At 45.1% G+C, this 19347-nt stretch overlaps 1 protein-coding gene across 4 annotated transcripts in view; it reads left to right on the top strand.

Moving 5' to 3' along the window:
• The window catches only part of RYR3 (ryanodine receptor 3), a 2047168-nt gene that overhangs the window by 1026802 nt on the left and 1001019 nt on the right, over positions 1-19347 (top strand). For all 4 annotated transcript variants that reach the window (XM_085627314.1, XM_085627313.1, XM_085627312.1 and 1 more), the window contains 3 exons: positions 8582-8684; positions 10753-10873; positions 14627-14796. In XM_085627314.1, coding sequence (XP_085483440.1) covers positions 8582-8684; positions 10753-10873; positions 14627-14796 — 394 coding nt within the window. The remainder of the gene's footprint in view (positions 1-8581; positions 8685-10752; positions 10874-14626; positions 14797-19347) is intronic.

Genomic DNA, 19347 nt, shown 5'->3' with positions numbered 1-19347 from the left:
GTAAGTAAAGTGCAAAGCATTGAGGTAAGACAGCTATCTCCGTAAGGCAACTTTAAAAGATTCCACAGTCCCCAGGAATTTAGTGTACAAACAAATAGCACGCCACCCTCTGGAGCTTCCTAAACTCCGCAGGTCAAAGGGTCAACTAGAAGGTCCTAGCACAAACTGCAGTCATCTGTAGGGTACAAAACATAACCACACATGTAAACAGGCGGAAAAGGCACAAAAGTCAAGGCCTTGGTAGACTCGTCTGGAGCCAATGGAGGAAACCGTCTTACATTTGACCCATAATATCGGACCTTAGAATCCAGCTCTAGGGCAGGAACTTGGCTGCCGCACCCCCCATCTTCACCTTGGTTTCAGCACGCAGAAGTGTCAATGCGGCGAGGCCCTGTCTGGTACCAAGCTGCCTACACATTGGAACTAGCCACTCTAGCCTGTGCAATAAAGGAAGTAGTGTAAGAGTGGAGTAAAAATAGACCCAATGGCCCATGCGATGGAAAATCGAAACAAACTACCTTGCACTTTTTTGCACATTTTATATGAGTTTAAGGAAGTATTTTTTCAAGCCACATAGGATAGGGTCGCCTTTTTATATTTATGTACCTTAGAGGATGCCCACGTTTGCTCTGCTGTAACGTCTTTTATATTGCTGACTGGCCTTGAGTGAGAAAAAGCGTATTATGTTTTTAGAGAATTTGAATTAAATATATAGTCTGCTACTTAATCAATTAGTTTTACATCACTTATTACTAAAATAATGTACAGTATTTTGATGTAATGTTTTGATGCTCTTTTATGGTTTATATGTATAAACTGAGTAAAGGTTTTGAAATGAATCGAAAACGGTGCAACATTTTGGCACAGAAAGCCTGCCTGACACTTGGGTTTGAGGCAAGGTTCGCGTGCAGCTGTTTTCGGCGAGAAGTGGATGTGAGAAGTGTTAGTCTTCGTGGGCCTTCCTGACAGATGTTGGCTCCATGTAAAGTCGCAATGCTACCAGCAGTGAGACGCCCTGCATGTGCATGCACCTTCAATCTGGTGGCTCTTCTTACAAATCTCTCACTCCTCAGATATAGGGGAACTGGTGAATTAGCCATGCTCCTTGATAGAATGATTCCTGTGGGAGGCTAGATGAACAGTGCAACAGATGCACTTATATGTTAAGTGTCACTGATTCACCAATCCATACCAGGCTTTCAATTTCGGTGGACTGTTTGAGTGACCCCTGACAGGCCGGTCCACTTTACCTTCGTGTCAAAGCCCTTTCTTCCTGCAGAGGTAGCTCTGTGATTTGCTTCAGTGAATTTGAAGTCTAGCTACTTTCCAAAAAACAGGATTCAAACCAGATTCTTGCACAGACCAAGAGAGGTAGGTATTTATGTGTTCCATGGGCCTCTATGTACTTGCTAGAAACGAGTCATAAACTCCAGAATTAGAAGCCTACATGTAGCCTTTTTGAATGCTGGACATCTGCCAAAGAAGGAATGGATGCTCCCCCCAGCATGTCCCTCCACCCAGTTTAGAGAGTGCAGCGCCTCCCTGCACTCTAAAAAGGGGCTGCAGGACATTCACCACGAAATAAGACCCAGAATATCGAAACCGGCCATTTACCAAAAAGGAAAGTTTACGCTGAAAGAACTCTCCAGTGCACAACATGTTTACTACGATCTGCAGCTATCAGGATTGTAATGTTAAAGGACTATTTGCCCCACTCTGCTGGTCGAGGGGTTCAGCTTTCAGCTGTATGTGCAGAAGACATCATATCTGAAAGAGACACGTTAGTGATAGATTCCTTACCTTAGAATATCCCCAGGCGTCAGACTGGATCCGGAAAGTTTTCCGTCAGCAGTACCCCTGCGTGTCGGTTGGTGGCGTCGTGCGGCTCCGCGTCCTTCGCTGGCGTCGTATGTGCCGAGATGACATCACGGAGACTACTTAGGCGCCACCCATGCACGCTGACATCAGTCCTTTCTTTTTTCGCGCCAGTAAGCGCTGATCCGGTTAGAAAACGTACCTTAGTCACTTTTTGACTATCTTTTTGAGACTTTTTGTCTCCTGTAAGTTTGAGTCTACTCTGGTGCACGTAGGGATGCCTGGTTTTAAGTCCTGTGGGGCCTGCCATCGCAATATGTAGGTGGCGGACCCCCACTACGTCTCTCTCTACTGCCTGGAGAGCGACTACGACTCCCGGTCCTGTGTGGACTGTTTGGCCAAGGCCCCGAAGGCCTTGAGGGAGTGGCGCCGGAAGCTGTTTGAGGTCAAGCACTCGTCCCCGTGCCGTTCACGGTACAGGAGCTGCTCCAGAGAATGCTCGCGGGGCCACCATCATCGCTCCTCAGGCTCCAAGTCTTCACCCTCGGATTCGTGTAAGAGACGACACAAAAAGAAGTTGAAGAAGCGTTGTCGCTCTCCGACATCCCCCCCATCGGTCCCCGGATGCAGACGAGGGGGACAGGGGTTCTGCCCCTGCTTCTCCTTCGGAGCCCGGGAGTCCCGTGGCCTACCCACCTTATCCGGGTCTGTCGGCGACTCTCGCACAGGTGCAAGAATTTCTTGGTACCATGGACCGCCTATTTAGGACTCGGGGTCCCGCCGGCGCGCCCTTGGGCCCCACGGTCCCGTGTCAGGATCCTGTCAAGCCGTTGGGGCAACCGGCGGCTCCGGCGCTGCAGGATTCTGCGCTGCTGGCTCCGGCCACAGCGCCACAAGGTCCTCCGCTGCCGGCCCCAGCGCCACCCTCGGCTCCGCCCCCGGCGCCGCAGTGGGTGCCATTTGTTCCGCCCCTGCCCAGGTTCCAGGACCATTTTGTCTCTACCTGGGATCCGCATTGGGACATGACGCCGGTTTGGCCCCGTCCGGGGCCGTTCCCGGTACTGTTTGTTCCTCCCCCGGTCCCTGCCCTGCCGCCACAGTCTGTCCCACATACAGCAGAGGTGGAGGACGACTGGGAGGGGTCCGAGGACCCTCTTGCTCGTCAGTGTGACTCAGAGCAGGACTGGGCAGATGAGTTAGAGGAGGCCGGCGGTCTTGATCTCTCCTATGACCCGGGGTTTGCCTCTCCTCCGCCTACCATGGAGGAGGGCGCTTCGTACACGATGGTGCTCCACCTTGATCTCCCTGCGGTGGCCCTAAAGACTAATCTCCTCACTGAGGTGCTCCAGACGGCGTACACTTCATCGGAGCCCCTGCTGCCATTTAATGACGCCCTCACTGACGTCTTACTGGGCACTTGGTCGCGGCCAGCCACAGGGGCCCCTGTGGATAAAAATGTCGCCATGCGTCATCCCCCAGCTCCAGGTGACCCTGCCTTTCTGACCACTCATCCTACGCCCAAGAGCCTGGTCATCCAAGCTTTGACGTCCCAGAGTGCATATCCCATGGCTCCGCCGGATAAGGACTCTAAGAAGCTGGAGCAGTTCGGCAAGCGGTTGTTCTCTTTGGCCAGCTTAGGGCTGTGGTCGGTGAACACCGCATGCCTATTGGACCGCTATTCCCAAGTGGTGTGGGATGCAGTTGCACAGGTGTTGCTTCAGTGTCCTGAAGAGACCCAAGCTGTGCTGTCTCAAGCTGTTGCCGAGGGTAAAGATGCGGCTGAGTTCGCATTTCGGTGTGGTTTGGACACCGCAGACTCACGGTAGAGCAATTTCTTCGACTGTGGCGCTTCGTCGCCACGCCTGGTTGAGATCTACCGGGTTCTCGGCCGATGTACAAAGCTCACTCATGGACATTCCCTTTGATGGCACTCACCTGTTTGGCGATAAGGCGGTGCGCTGGAGCGTTTTAAGGACCCGCGGGCTACGACCAAGTCCTTAGGTCTTTCCACGAAAATCACAGCCACTCCTGGTTTTCCTTCCTTTCGTGGCCACGGAAGGGGTGCCCAGGCATGTTCCTTCAGCAAGCCTGTGCAGAACCATCCTCAGTGCAGACGCGGTTTCTGCAGGGGTGGGTCTGGGAATCAGCGTGGGGGTCAATCCACCTCCGCCCCCGCTGCTTCTACCTCCAAACCTTCCTAATCCGAGCTTTGTGGGGCACCCCACGCCGGTGGGTAGCAGGATCCACCATCACCTCCCCCACTGGCACGCTATCACATTGGACAAGTGGGAGTTGCAGATCATCCGCAAGGGTTGCTCCCTTCCCTTTCAGTCTACCCCTCCAGCCATGCCACCTCAGTACCACCGCATGTCGGGGGAACACTTGGCAACTCTCCAGCAGGAAGTTACGACCCTCTTGACCAAGGGGCCCATCGAGTGCGTTCCTGGGCCAGAAGTAGGGAGTGGTTGTTATTCCCACTACTTTCTTGTCCCCAAGAAGGACAAAGGGGGTCTGCGTCAACCGCTTCCTCCGGAAGGAGAAGTTCAAAATGCTGACTCTGGCTCAGGTCTTGGCTGCCCTCGACCTTGGAGACTGGATGGTAGCGTTGGACTTGCAGGACGCATATTTTCACATCCACGCCCTGCCGGCCCACCGGCATTACCTGCGGTTCACGGTAGACCAGGGGCATTGTCAGTTTGCCGTGCTCCCCTTCGGCATTACCAGCGCCCCTTGGGTGTTCACGAAAGTGATGGCGGTGGTCGCAGCTCATCTGCGCAGGTCAGGGGTGTCAGTCTTCCCCTACCTCGACGACTGATTGTTGATGGCGGGCGCGCCCTAAGCAGTCGTCTCCCACCTTCAGACTACGGCCGACCTCCTGTATTTGCTGGGGTTCTCCATCAACGTGCCGAAGTCGCACCTGAGTCCCTCTCAGCAGCTCCCCTTTATTGGAGCGGTTCTGGATTCGACGTAGTTTCGGGTTTGTCCTCCCGAGCAGCGAGTCTGGGATATTCAGGCTATGATTCTGATCTTTCAGCCTCTATCCTGGGTTTCAGTCATGATGACCCTCCGGCTCCTGGGCCTGATGGCCTCCTGTATCCTGCTAGTGCAACATGCCAGATGGCAAATGCGGGCTCTGCAGTGGGACCTGAAGTTCCAGTGGGCGCAGCATCAGGGCAACCTGTCCGATCATGTCCAGATCTCGGAGGGCACTGCACAACAATTGCAGTGGTGGCTCACGAATCGCGATTGGGTCAATGGCAGATCCCTCTCCCTTCCCCAACCGGAGCACACAGTGGTGATGGATGCGTCCCTCCTGGGATGGGGAGGCCACTTGGGAGAGGCGGAGATCAGAGGACCCTGGTCTCCGGCGGAGTCCCAGCTTCATATCAACCTTTTGGAGCTTTGGGGCGATCCGACTTGCACTGAAGGCATTCCTTCCCTCTGTCCGGGGAAGTGTGGTTCAGGTGTTCATGGAGAACACCACCGCCATGTGGTATTGTAACAAACAGGGCGGGGTGGGGTCCTGGACCCTATGTCAGGAGGCTCTGCGCCTCTGGACATGGCTGGAACATCAAGGCATTACCTTGGTGGTTCAACACCTGGAAGGTTCTCTGAACGCCAGGGCGGACATACTCTGCCTCTTCGGGAGGATCTTCTGTCACAGCAGCAGGGGACGGTCCTCCACCCGAACCTGTCCAGCCTCCACCTACATGCGTGGAGATTGAGCGGCGACAGTTGACAGCCTTCGATCTTCCTCCCGAAGTCTGTGATGTCATTCTGGCAGCCAGGCGTCCCTCCACTAAAACGGTATACGCCTGCAGGTGGAACAAATTTGTGGCATGGTGCACAGCAAAGGCTGTGGATCCCCTCTCTGCCCCTCTTTCTGAGGTCCTTCTGTTCCTTCTTTCTTTGGCCCAGCAGGGCTCTGCTTTGGGCACTATCAAAGGTTATCTTTCAGCCATCTCCGCCTTCCTACGGCTTCCAGATCAGCCTTCTCTGTTTAAGTCCCCGGTTTTTAACTGTTTCTTGAAAGGCATTACACACACGTTTCCTCCCGTCCCGTTCATTATGCCTCAATGGGACTTAAATCTTGTTTTGACATATCTGATGTGCGCTCCCTTCAAGCCCTTTCATACCTGTCCTTTGCGTCTTCTCACTCTTAAGACGGCTTTCCTGGTAGCTATCACCTCTGCCAGAAGAGTGAGTGAGCTCCAGGCTCTTTCTTCCAAACCTCCTTTCCTTTCTGTTCATCTGGACAAGGTGGTTTTAAGGACCCGTCCTTCTTTCTTGCCAAAGGTTGTCAAGCCCTTCCACATCGGGCAGACCATCACTTTGCCCACCTTCTTTCCACCTCCGCATCCTTCAAAAGAGGAAGAGCGGCTCCACCGTCTGGACCCAAAACGTGCGCTCTCGTTCTATCTGAAGCGCACACAACAGTTCCGGGTGGATGACCAACTCTTTGTTGGCTACGTGGTTGCCAAAAAAGGTCGGGCTGTGCACAAACGAACCATCTCTCGTGGGTTGTTCTGTGCATAAAAGCATGTTACTCGTTGGCCAAGAAGGAGCCTCCTGTGGGGCTGTGTGCCCATTCTACCAGGGCAACAGCAGCCACTACTGCCTTGGGACGTGACGTTCCCTTGGAGGACATTTGTCAGGCAGCTATGTGGGCTTCGCTGCACACGTTTACCAAGCATTATTGCCTTGACAGTCAAGTCCGGAGAGACAGCTTTTTTGTCCGTTCTGTTCTCCGTGACTTTCTGGTGTAATCTTGTTCGCAGACCCACCACCGGGGTTGGTATTGCTGGGGTATCTATTGTAAGGTAAGGAATCTATCACGAACGTTTCTCTTTCAGATGCACAAGTTACTACTTGTATAACGATATATCTGTAAGAGACATTAGTTAGTGATATATTCCTTACCGCCCCACCCATCCTCCCCGTTCTGCGAACTAATTTCTAGGGTTAAGGTCCTCCCTTTCAGGGCCCTAGTTTCATGGCACCAGTGGTCAGTTTTCCTGCATGGCTCTGCGATCCTGGCACGGAAAGTCGTGTACAGAACTGACATCAGCGTGCATGGGTGGCGCCTAAGTAGTCTCCGTGATGTTATCTCGGCGCAAACGACGCCAGCGACGGACTCGGAGCCGCACGATGCCACTTACCACCGCGCAGGGGTACTGCTGACGAAAAACTTTACGGATCCAGTCTGACGACTGGGGATATTCTAAGGTAAGGAATCTATCACTAACTAATGTCTCTTACAGATATATCGTTACACAAGTAGTAACTTGTGCGTCTAGCTCCCTTCCATTCTTACCAAAGTTGGTGATTCTGAGGACAATGCTCTGTCCCCATAGCCTCAATGACCTTATTCGCCAAAACTGGCGGTCAGTACGAATGGGTTAAACAGCTTAACTGATTGTTCATAAAAAGGAAGATGGTGACCGACTGACGGAAGATGCTTCGCCATGTGGTTTCCCTGTGCTTTACTCTGAGAAAACACAGACGTGGAAACCAATAAGCCTTTTCTGGGAATTTGCTCCTTTGTATTCTTCATTATGATGTCCATAAACATAGGAATGCTTCTTCGTCTCTCCGGGAGGTCATAAGATTTATGAAATAATTTTGGAGGAAAATTCTCCCCAAAGAAACAAAGGAAATGCTGCACCTAAGAGACATAACCTTTTACATAGGAGCACATAGACTCTGTAGTTTCTGTTCCAGACTCATACGATTAAGGATTGCAGCATACGTTAGGATATACCATCCGGAAACCTGGTGGAACAAGCATTGATACCCCCAGAAATTGTACCAGTGCTCTCCTTCTGACTGACGTTCAATGTTAAGCCCCCCCGGGCAAATAATGTCGAGGGTATAGCTGGCAACGTGCTCCCGAGGGTATCTTCTTAAAAGTAATTAACTCACCATTTCATCACCTGGCAAACCAGAAGCATACCTGGTATATGGTTAATTAAATCCTTGCTCTGATCTGACCATCAAAATGAAGTCTTGTACCTGACCCTGCAGTGACCAGGTAACAGTGGACCTCCAGGCGCCTTAGAAGAGCAGAGCCTCGTATTTAAAAGGTGGCACAAAATGTCTGTGTAAGCGGTTTCCTAATTTGTTTACGTAGAGGGAACTAAAGTTGCCTTTTCAGTACGCCAGTAACTTCGTATTGTCATTAGCTGTTTAGAGAGCAAATTCAAAACATACTTTCGGCTATCACAATGTTTTCATTGAGTTTACTTTCAGAAATAGCAGTTTTGTCTTTTAAAACGTGCTCCTTAATCCAGTGCTAGCAGATGTGTTCTACTTTTACGAACTCAAAGAAGATACCCATGTCATAGAGAAAGAATTACAAGTAACTTATCATTCCAGAAGAGGGTTACCCGGCCTGAAATGATTAAAACTCTGTTCCTGTTTGTTAATGGTGGACTGCTGTTGTTTGTGACTTGGATACAAAACATTTTGCATCCTTGGAGTGTGTCTTGATTTGGTATTGTCGTGATCTCGGTGATCTCTTTGGATAGCTAAACGTAACTAAACGTGCGGGCACTATGATGTATTTAAGGTTATGCTTTATTGCCCCCTAGATTAGTGATAAACTCTGTAAATATGGTACTTTCCTTGGTTTTCTGTTCTGTGGCGTGACCACTGGCTAGGATGTTATTGGTCTGTCCCTGTTAGACATGATTGAATGTATACTTGTGGTTCGATACTTCATGTCTACATACAGAGTATTAAACTTATGTTCTCTGTTTCTTCACAGTGTGGAAGAAGACGAAGAAGAGATTGTGCATATGGGCAATGCCATCATGTCCTTCTACTCTGCCCTGATCGACCTGCTGGGACGTTGCGCACCAGAAACTCATGTAAGTTGGTTCACTTGCCGGGTCCACCTTACAGAGGTATTGGTTATAGCGTGGCCACCTCACAAGGCAACTGGGGCACTTCCCATCAGGGCATTGCTTTTGGAAAGCATGTAGAATTACAGGTCACCCTGAAACATGTCAGATGAGCTTGTCATGTGATTGTCTCTTACTTTGCATTTGGCCATGTAATCTAGAACTGTGCTTACTTTGTTAGGTAATGCCGGTTTCCCAGAATATAATTTGTTTCTGGTCCATTTGTGCGTGTGTCTGCATAGCCCTATGTCCTTTCTTGTTGACAGAAAATGTATTCTTCTAGGTATTCCCACCTTTGGCACTCACACAAATGACTGATGTAAACTAGGGTAGGACTGCCTTTCTTACTGTGCACGAGGAGCAGGCAGCCCCACTCTTTCATAAGTACTAATAATGACTTGTTCTGAGCAAAGGAAAAATAAAGCAGAGTTTTAGAAGATCCGACATGAGTGTACATCATCATTTACCTAACCAGCAAAGACAGGGTAACAGATACTTTAAAATAAAACACCACTATCTGTGGTGCTTGTGCAATAATTCAATATCTGGATTTTTGGAAATGGAAATGTCTTTCTTAGGGAAAGATAATTGAAAACAAATTGCCTACACACATAATAAACTTTGGCAAACCTTACCGTGCATTTGACATGCAAAGGTCTTAAGCTTGGTATCTCTGTACTTCATCCTTTTCAGCAGGCCTGAATGCAATCATTTACCCACAATTAAATTTGATACTTTTTCAATATTTTCTTCTCAACAAAAACACAGATATCACATTATATCATTAATATTGCTTGTACGGTGGCTGCTAGTGAGATAACATCCTGAAGGGTGTAACAATTCAAACTTTGTAAAGTTACAAACTATTTTTTTTCTCTTTGTTTCTTTCATAACTGTACATATTTTATATACCTTTATACCTACAAACGCCCTTATACAATCAGGCTTGTTAATAAAAAGGTTGTAACATTTATTTCGAAATTTGAAAGGTTTGAATTATTTTCTTAATCACTGTTACTATTAATACCCCTTTTAGTATTTTAAAAGCTTGGCTTATTTTGCTAAATGTTTTAAAGGCCATTTTATAGTTATGTAAGGAAGTCCGACTTTTCTACAGGTTAGAAAGTTGGTCTCATTTGTTTGTACTGTGAAAACTGAAGTATATTGTTTAAAGATTATTTTAGTTATATACACAATTTTAACAACATTCTACATACAAATACATATTATACATTTTATTTAGGATTTTTTTCCAAGTTAGGGTGGATTCTTACAAATACATAATATATATAGCTCCGTAAAAATGAAGCCCATTTGTTTAGTTGTTACTCACCTTGGATTTTCTTTTAAAGTTAGGATTGTTTCTAAATTGTATACAAACAAGCCAATGGTTTTAACACAATTATTCACAGTATTTCAAATCTTCGTGGTTGTCTGCCCAGTGTTATGTATAACAAATATTATAAAACACACTGCATAATTTGTTGTAAATTTGCAAGCTTTTTGTCTGACTTTGCAACAAATCATCCCGACTGTGTAGAATTGATAGTATTTATGTAGGAGTTTTACAAAAGCAAACATTTTGTACACGTTATAAAAAATCACACAAAGTTTTGCAAGTTTTATATATCATTCATAACTGAAGGAGTAGAGGTAGTTTTTTCTTTTAAAGTGGACTTTTCAGCACTGAGTTGTACATTGCCGTTTCACCCACCTTGAAGATACCAACCCAAAAACACAGAAAACTCTTGCAGAATTGTTAGAGTTACAAAATCAAGTCAATGAACCATGTTTTCAACAAATATCTTCCCTGCTGATTATTCCAGATAAGCGTCATACTCAAGTGCTTTCATTTCAGATGTAAAATCAGAAAAGTGTTTATTGCAACATTACCTTGTTATTTATATTGATGGCGCCGTGCGCCCTGCTCTGAACTTATTGAGAAGTTGAAAGTGCACACATGGGAAACTCTTAGAGATGTCATTTCCAAAAGTCTTAAAACCAATGAAACATGTTTGTGAAATTCTGTCTACAGCTCATCCAGGCTGGCAAAGGTGAGGCAATCCGTATCAGGTCCATCCTCCGTTCTTTGGTGCCAACAGACGACTTGGTTGGGATCATCAGCATACCACTCAAACTACCAGCGTTTAACAAAGGTAATATTTGAAACGCACTCTCTGTTGATCCCATGTATAGCTAGCACAGTCTTGTGTATCATGCGACCTTCATAACTCGGTGCTTAGATAGCTTGAGATGGAAAGGCAACTAGGTATAAATTCAAAGCCAACTAGGTGGCTGTTGCTGATTACACAAAATAGAGTGGAAGCACCATGAAGAACATTCAGTGGGAAGATGTATGGTGATGACTAAGCATCAAGTAGTTGCTCTGCAAATCACAGAGCACTTCTTCTTGAAGTCTTTCTTAACATCATAGACAAAACTTGATTTCTGTTTATGATACGGTGACAATGGCACAGTACGAGCAAGCCAATTGGTCTTACTTTGCCAGTGTTTGTTGATGATATTGGCTTTGCTGGTTCTTCTAAATTTGCAGTGCAAAATTGACAAAGCTATTAGCAGTGGGTAGCCATCTTGGATTGCTATATTGAATTCTTAGATAGCCTTTATTTTGCGTGTAGAATCAATGTAGCAGGCATTTTTTAGAAATATAGAAAATAGCGTTCAAGAATGGCTGAACTTTGGGCCAGATGTACGACCAGTTTTTGCGTGCGCAAACGGGTTTGCGACCCGTTTGCGCATGCAAATTCCTACATGGCCATGCACAAACACTATTTTGCGACTCACAAAATAGTGTTTTTTGACTCGCTATTAGGAAGGGGCGTTCCCTTCCTAATAGCAAGTATCTAGCCATGTATGAATGTTTTGCGACCGCAATTGCGGTCACAAAACAATCACAATTTACCGCCCTCTTCAAGAGGGTGGTAATAGAGTCGCAAATGGGAAGTGGTCCCCAGGGGACCCCTTCCCCTTTGTGATTGGATCTAAAAATATTTTTAAGGGCAGGCAGTGGTCTCAGTGACCACTACCTGGCCTTAAAATGTTTTACGAAAACGTTCATTTTAAAAAAAAACTGCTTTATTGACAAGCAGTCCCAGACATGGAGTTCTGCTGAGCCCAGCAGGCCACCATCCCTGAGAGGGCCAGTCATTCCCAATAGGGTTGCAAATTGCGAGTGGCTTATTAATATACATGAGCCTCACATTTTGCGACCCATTGGGAATCGCAATTAGTGTCTCTGACACTGTTGTACATTCCAAATTGCAACTCACAATTGAGTGCAAATTGCGAGTCGCAATTTGGAATGGTCGTACATCTGGCCCTTTATTTTCTATACCAAAGATGACTACCACATTGTATCAGGCCATCGTAAATGTTATTTTCTATATTGTTTTGAGGAAGCATTTATACGTGGTAAAAATATTACAGGAAAATGAACTCTTAGTTCTGCCATCACTCAATAATACTTTTGGAATGAAAAAAGGTGAATCATGTTTGCCTTTGGAATGTTATTAAAGCCTATGCAGCCCACGGAGCCTGGAGCAAACATATGGTCAGGACTTGCCATTTACCAGGGACATCACATCAGAACTCCAGGCAGATAAAGCAGATGAACTAACACACTAGGAAGGGGGTTTGATGTGTTGCTGTACATTGGCATGGATCACAGCAGATGGTGAAAAATGTGTGAGAAGGCTGGGGTGGCAAGAGGACACCTGTAGTCCTTCACACGCACTGAATTGCAGGGGCTGATAAATACATCAACCAGTCAAAACACTTTGAGACTGAAATGCTTGTTGATGGGACAAACACAAGAATACAGAGAAAATGCATCACATCAGGACTAAGCAAATGAGCTAACCAGCAAAGCTAGCCAATCATGAACAAGGTACTGACCTGATGCATGATCTGTGTTTAAGTAATATATTGAAAACAAGAGGTCCTCAACTAAAGCGGGCTGTAACTGGGACCTAAAAATGGCCTGAACTTCCCTCCCCTCAGTCACCAACAGCAGGCTAGGTGACTCAGGGTTTGGCCTTATTGCTTATCCTAGTCCTGTCTCTTAACACTCACACACATACTCAGCAGCTATCATCTTGAATACTCGATGTATGTGTAGAAAGGCCAGGTGCTCTAAAAGGTAAAGGTTGGCTCTGTGAGCCATTTCCAAGTCGCATATTTCCTAAGCCATATCCAGACGCAAGCCACCTGCCTGTTGCTTAGCCCCTCAGAGGCAGGTGATGCTACTTGCCTCAGTTGCCACCACCGTCTTCTACTCCAAGTGGCCTCCATCAATATGTAAGCCCATCACACACCCTCTCAGATTCATCTGCAGTCTGGGTGCCACCTTTGATGTTTATCTGTCCTTTGTACATTAAGTCAACTGCTTCAAAAATCTACATTCTACAACTAATAACTCAACAAAGGGATCCTGCTTTATTATATTTATCACAGAACATTATGCATGTTCAATACAATATAAAAAAAAGAGATTCGGTGCGGTGCTGTCCTGCTGGGCAGTGACACATTTTGTAACACCTGCAGTCTTCCTTTTGAGGTTTGTGGTAGACTTTATAAAAAAGGTTTCAGTGAGACATAATCCGTTCTCCAACTAGGATGCCCATCATAGCGAATCAGGGAAAGAGCCTTATTTCATGTATTTTACTCAAATCACTTTTACACACTACATACAGCCACATGAGGTTTGAGGAATGTATCGGGTATCAGAGCGCTTTACATAGCACCAGTTGCGTTACATTAGGACACATTCATTTTTGTTAGGCACTGGGAGATAAAGTGATTTGCCCAGAATCACAGGATGTTCATCGTCAATGCCGTGACTCGAACCCAATTCTCCATATTCGAGGTTGACCGCCCTAGCCATTAGGCCAACTCCTCTCCCCCTTACATCTGCTGTTAGGTTGGTAGAGCCCAGCAATATGCTTTCAGTCTTACATGTGTTGAACGAAATGCACCCATGGGTTCGTAAAATAACCTATATATTATATTGAGAGCCTCCTCTGTAATATGTTGCTGGTTTTCCTCCACACTAGACTGACAATTCAGTGCGTTTGATTGAAAAGGTTTTAGTGGGAGCATCATGCAAATAAATATAACAGAAATGCCGACCCCTGTGTAACTTGCTGTGAAAAGCAAGAGGTTCTGATGTCCAGAAAACTACAAAAACTAAAAGCATTTTTTCAGTCCATGGCTTTTACTTTCTGACTCAAATTTGGTCATAATTTCAGGGCTGACAGTTGTGGGACATCTGTCACAGTATTATGACACATGCAACCACCTTTGCATTTCCCCTGCTGATGCAGGATATGAAGGAAAGGTGTATTCCTATGGAGGATTCACCTTTCGCTTCACTACTGTTGGGTAGCTGTGATGCCATCAGAAATGCCATTTGACTGAATTTGTAGTGGCCGATCACCCATTTTTTCTGACCACACCAGGTCTGTGCAAGACTGCCATGCAAACAATGGAAGTCTTGCACAGAGAGCTTTAAGATAGCTCTCAGCACATCAATGGTATTTATAATATGGCTACTGGAAATGTGTACCCCCAGTATGGGAGTATATTTCCAGTATGCATGCTTGTGATGTGATGGTATGGCAATTCCAGCATGGTGCATATGCGTGATTGGAATACTTGCTCAAATGCTATTGCCATACTTGGGCTCCAGCCATGCTGGTTGGAGCCACATATTGGGAAACATTTTTCCCGCAACATCTAGAAAGTTCAAAAATGGTGAGCCATCCTCCTACTGGGTGGAGGAAGTACTTCCTGTAAAAACACTGGTGAACTGAGCAGTCTGAGCGGCTCATGTGTCTGAGTACCTTGTGTGGTGTAACAATTGTAGTAAAATGATTTCTGTTTCTTTTCAGATGGTTCCGTCTTTGAACCCGACATGTCTGCCAGCTTCTGTCCTGAGCACAAGGCGCCTATGGTGCTGTTCCTGGATCGTGTTTATGGTATTACGGACCAAAGCGTCCTCCTTCACCTACTGGAGGTCGCATTCCTACCTGATTTAAGAGCCTCTGCCTCCCTTGATACAGTAAGTCTCAGATCAGGAGTTATGGGCTCTGTAAACTTCCAAGCTGTGCATGTTAATCATGGCAGTCGGGCATTCGAGTTGCTGAAAAAAGTTGTCAGGTATTTATGCTGAATCCTAATTTTCAAACTAGCTTCCAAGTCGATGTCACAGAGTCAACCCAAAGTAAGATAGATTTATTCATTTACATATTCATTTTGGACCACAATGCATGTTTTATTTTACATTCGTTTACAATTGAGAAAATATTTGTGTCATTTATTATAAATTGTGAAGTATAATTTGCATATTTGTTTAAATTGGTTGAAAAAGCTGGTATTTTTTTTAAATATTGACAGATGTATGGTTGTTTTTTTTTAGAACTTTCATACATTTGAAGCATATTTTATATATATAATTCAAAGGTATGAAACTTCTAAAAGACGAAGATTGGGTGAGTGCTTTACAAAACATGAACATAGATATTTAAACCAACAATCCCTGTGGTTTTCATATCAACCAGACAGGTTTGTTGCCTTTTTCGATTTCAAAATACTCATCTGCACCAACCAAGAAAGACACTACAAATGTTGGGTGTAAATATGGCACTTTTTTTATTGGTCCAATTCAAGAACTTGTATTCACCTACTCCACTGTTTGTTGTGTACGGTACTTCAGACACTGAACAGTCATAATCCTGGCAAGTATTGTGAGATGGGTAGTAGCGTATATGAACCTGTTTTATCTAGAAGCTATTAGACCCCTGCTATGTGGAATCACAGTATATGAGAGTCTTTATAGATCGCAATTCGATGCTATTTGCGACTCGCAAAAGTGAATGGTCGTACATCTGGCCCCTAGTGCTTTACAAATAATCCAATGTACAGTGGTAATTAAAAGACAGAAAAGAAGGCTTAGATGCAGCAGAAGATCAGGAGCAAGGGAAATTGATGTAATGTGCAGAACGTCGCACAGTTTCAGAGCAAAGCATAAAAATTCATGGGGGACCTGGTAACATGCTATATTTTGTAGTACGTTTGGTATTATTGCAAGAGTACTACCGTACCGACATGTTGAGGTCTACGCCCCTGCCTCTCCTGTCTTTTACCTGCAAAGATCTCTGCCCCGACTGCAGAGATCTCTGCACATATAAGTATACGTTTTAGTAGTGAATGGGGAGGAACAGAGGGGTGGTGCATGGAAAATGACGACTACTAAAGGAGGGGTTTAGGGAGGGACATACACTCATCCACAATAGAGTAAGTCCATTGCTATTCACAACCTGTCCTTCTGTAGTTACAACAGCCAAAAAGGACCTAAAAAAGTGACTACGGTACTCAAGCTCAGAGCTGGAGTAAGTGCAGCACCACACATGGCTAACCACTGGTACTGCAACATCCTTCCGTGGAAAATAAGGGTGACGGCGACTTGAAAAATAGGAAGTAATATTAACATAAATTAAATGATTTAAACTATTAAAAAATATGAAGACATTTAAGATGTTATAAAAACTGTTTATATGTAAAACATATTTATAAATTTATTTTTAAACATTTTATTGTTTGTTTTTAGTTTTTAAAATGAATCTAACATTAATTTGTATTACAAATAATTAAATTTTACTTAATTCCATACATCACTTTCAAGATGTTATACGCCGGTCATTGCCACATGTTTGTTACATGGTGCACAGCCAAACAGGTCGACCCCTTATGTGCCCCCATTTACCAAGTCTTGTAGTTTGTCCCCAGCAGGGCTCTCCATTGTGTTACTTATCTGCTATCTTCGCTTTTCTGCGACTACCAGGTCAGCCTTCCCTCTTCAAGTCCCTTATTGTAATTAGGTTACTTGAAGCTCTCCAGCACATATTTCCACCGAATCCATTCGTTATGCCTCCATGGTACCTTAATTTGGTTCTTACTTTCCTGATGTGTGCTCCCTTTGAGCCGCATCATGCTTGCCCTCTAAGGATTCTCACCATCAAGATGGCCTTTCTGACGGCAATTACATCTGCCTGGAGGGTCAGTTAACTGTAGGCGCTGTCAGCTCAGCCTCCATATACGTGTCTTTCTTTCCCAACAAGCTGATCCTTCGGACTCAAGCACCCTTCTTGCCAACGGAAGTCTTTCCGCGTAGGCCAGTCCATCATCTTGTCTACCGGCACACAGGGGTACTGCTCACCAAAATGTCCAGATCCAATCTGACACCTAGGGTTAATTCTAAGGAGAGGAATCTGCAGCTAGATGAAGTGTTTATCAGACAAGGCATTACTGAAGGTAAGTAACTTGTTCTTTAGCGTCCAGAGTACCCAGTGCTTACTTGAAGAGACTACAATAGTTGAGAGATCACAACATGTTCAGTAGCATGAGCCAGAAAGGTACATTCAAAGACACTGTAAAGTAACTGCTGTGAGTGATGCCTAAAGATGATTTGCTAAGGCGTGAGTGCTGTAGGTTCCAATCAAGATTGGAGCCCAGTGAAAAACTGCTCTGGCAGCAGCCATATTACTAAAGGATCTATTAGCTATTTTTATTGAAGTATAATATCTCTAGTCTCCTTGCCTTAGTTGCATGAAAAAATGCTCCCAGTTAATTTGGCTTTCCCATTTTAGATTCATATTCTGCACAATATCCATATTTTTTACTAGTACGTCCTTCACAAACTACACTGTGATTCAATATTGTCCAGTTTGGTTTTAGGAATAAGTCTACCACTGTCATGTAGTTCTTATAAACCTATATAGGATCTGCGCGTTTAGACGAGAAAGACTGTGGGATTGGTGTCTAGATTGATTCCAGACACCCCCATCAGATAAGTTCGCCTATATACCTAGCTAGCTCACAATGCCACTGTAAACTCCTCTTACCAAGGAGAGAATAGTTCTTGGCAACTATAGAACATGACAACTCTGTCCCATCAGTGATTATGATAACCGTACAGTAATTTTCGCTCAGTCACTTGTCCGCTTTTTGTCTCAAAGAGGTACACAGAATAAACTGTGGGGACGTTTTCAATTAGCATTTATTGAACCAGCGTCATTCTAGTGTAAAATAGGTGTGCTGAAACAACCATAAGACAGAAGCAGATATAAAGGATTATAAGTACCAATAGAGTAAATGGATGGTAGATTCCTACCATAGTGCTGAAACACTGAATACAGGCAGGTATATAAATACATGACAGTAATAATGCGTACTCCTACGATGCAACCCTAACTTGATGTCCCTAAGTGTACCTAGCATGTTTGTAGGTCTAGAGCCAAGAATCCCCCTAGGCTGAAGCCAATCCCATTACCTGAAGTGAGAGACTGTGGGAGCCCGTCTTGGTCTTGAGATGGACACCCCGCAATTGATGTCAGACCTCTCTCTGCGAGCTGGAGTGTCTGCGTGAAGGAATCTCAGCATCTCGCGTCAGTGTTACAGCATGGAAGTCTTTCTCCTCTGCCTGTCCCAGCAAAGATATGGTGTATATATACCCAAAAGGAACCCTCAGGGGTTCTACCTTGCTGGGTCATGTCGGCCGAGGATGACAAAAGGGAAGACCCTTATACGTAGTTATTATGCAGAAGATGGTAATCCTGCTGTGATTCTGAGAATCCTCATGCATAATAAATGAGGCTAGTTTTCTGGGAAAACCACACCACATTTATGCAGCACCATAACTAGATAAAAGGTCAAAACCAAATAACCATTATGTAGTACATTGGCAGGGAAATGTAGGTGAAAGGTTAGGTGACTACCCAGGCCTATATTGGGATACATTACAAAGCATAACACCATAAACTGCTAGTTTCATGGCCACTTAGTAGGCATGAATGCCATATGTACCACTGGCATAAACCTGGCCAATTTCTTACTATTTCCCTTCTGCCCTGCTGTCGATGGCACACACTTTGAAATATCAGGACTTGCTGTCCACAATGCAGACTGAGATCGTCAATTGATCTTGAAAATCTAATCTCAGCATTCTAATTTTGGACCTTGTTTGCCCTGTGAAAACTAAATTAGCCCCTTGGTCCACACTTTACTAAATGACAAGAGTGCTTTCACTTTGCCTCAAGACATTCCCTCACTAATTTGTATTGGCCAGAGACAAATCCTTCATCTAGTTGGTTGTACTCAATAATAGCTTTTGTAGATCTTGCAACATCACTGTGTGATCGCCTAAAGCCAAAACGTTCTGCATGATTTGCTTATTCAGTATCCATGATCTGACTTGGAATGAATCCCACATACTCAAATAGAAAATACCCTTCATAAATTCAACCTCATTTGAAGGACTTCTACATTCTGGCCAACCCTTTCACATAAACATGTAGCTACAGGCTTTGATCTCCAGTTGGTTACCAATAATTTCCAACTTCTTGTTTCTTCCCAGATCACACTATAATCTATTTTTGTCAGCCAGCTCCCACAAGTTCTCTAAATATACTATTGATCATCACATCAGAATCACTCGGATCAGGCTATTTCTGGAGAAGTTCCTGTTTCTTATCATACACTTTGGCTAGTTGACCCTGCCCTTTGACCTGACCCGTTCTCGCCTTTAAAAGAACCTAAGACATTTGAAGCATCT

The sequence above is a fragment of the Triturus cristatus genome, chromosome 9 (genome assembly GCF_964204655.1).
Source record: "Triturus cristatus chromosome 9, aTriCri1.1, whole genome shotgun sequence".
Taxonomy (NCBI): domain Eukaryota; kingdom Metazoa; phylum Chordata; class Amphibia; order Caudata; family Salamandridae; genus Triturus; species Triturus cristatus.
Note: the sequence above shows the minus strand (reverse complement) of the source record. Positions and strands in the feature narration are given on the sequence as shown.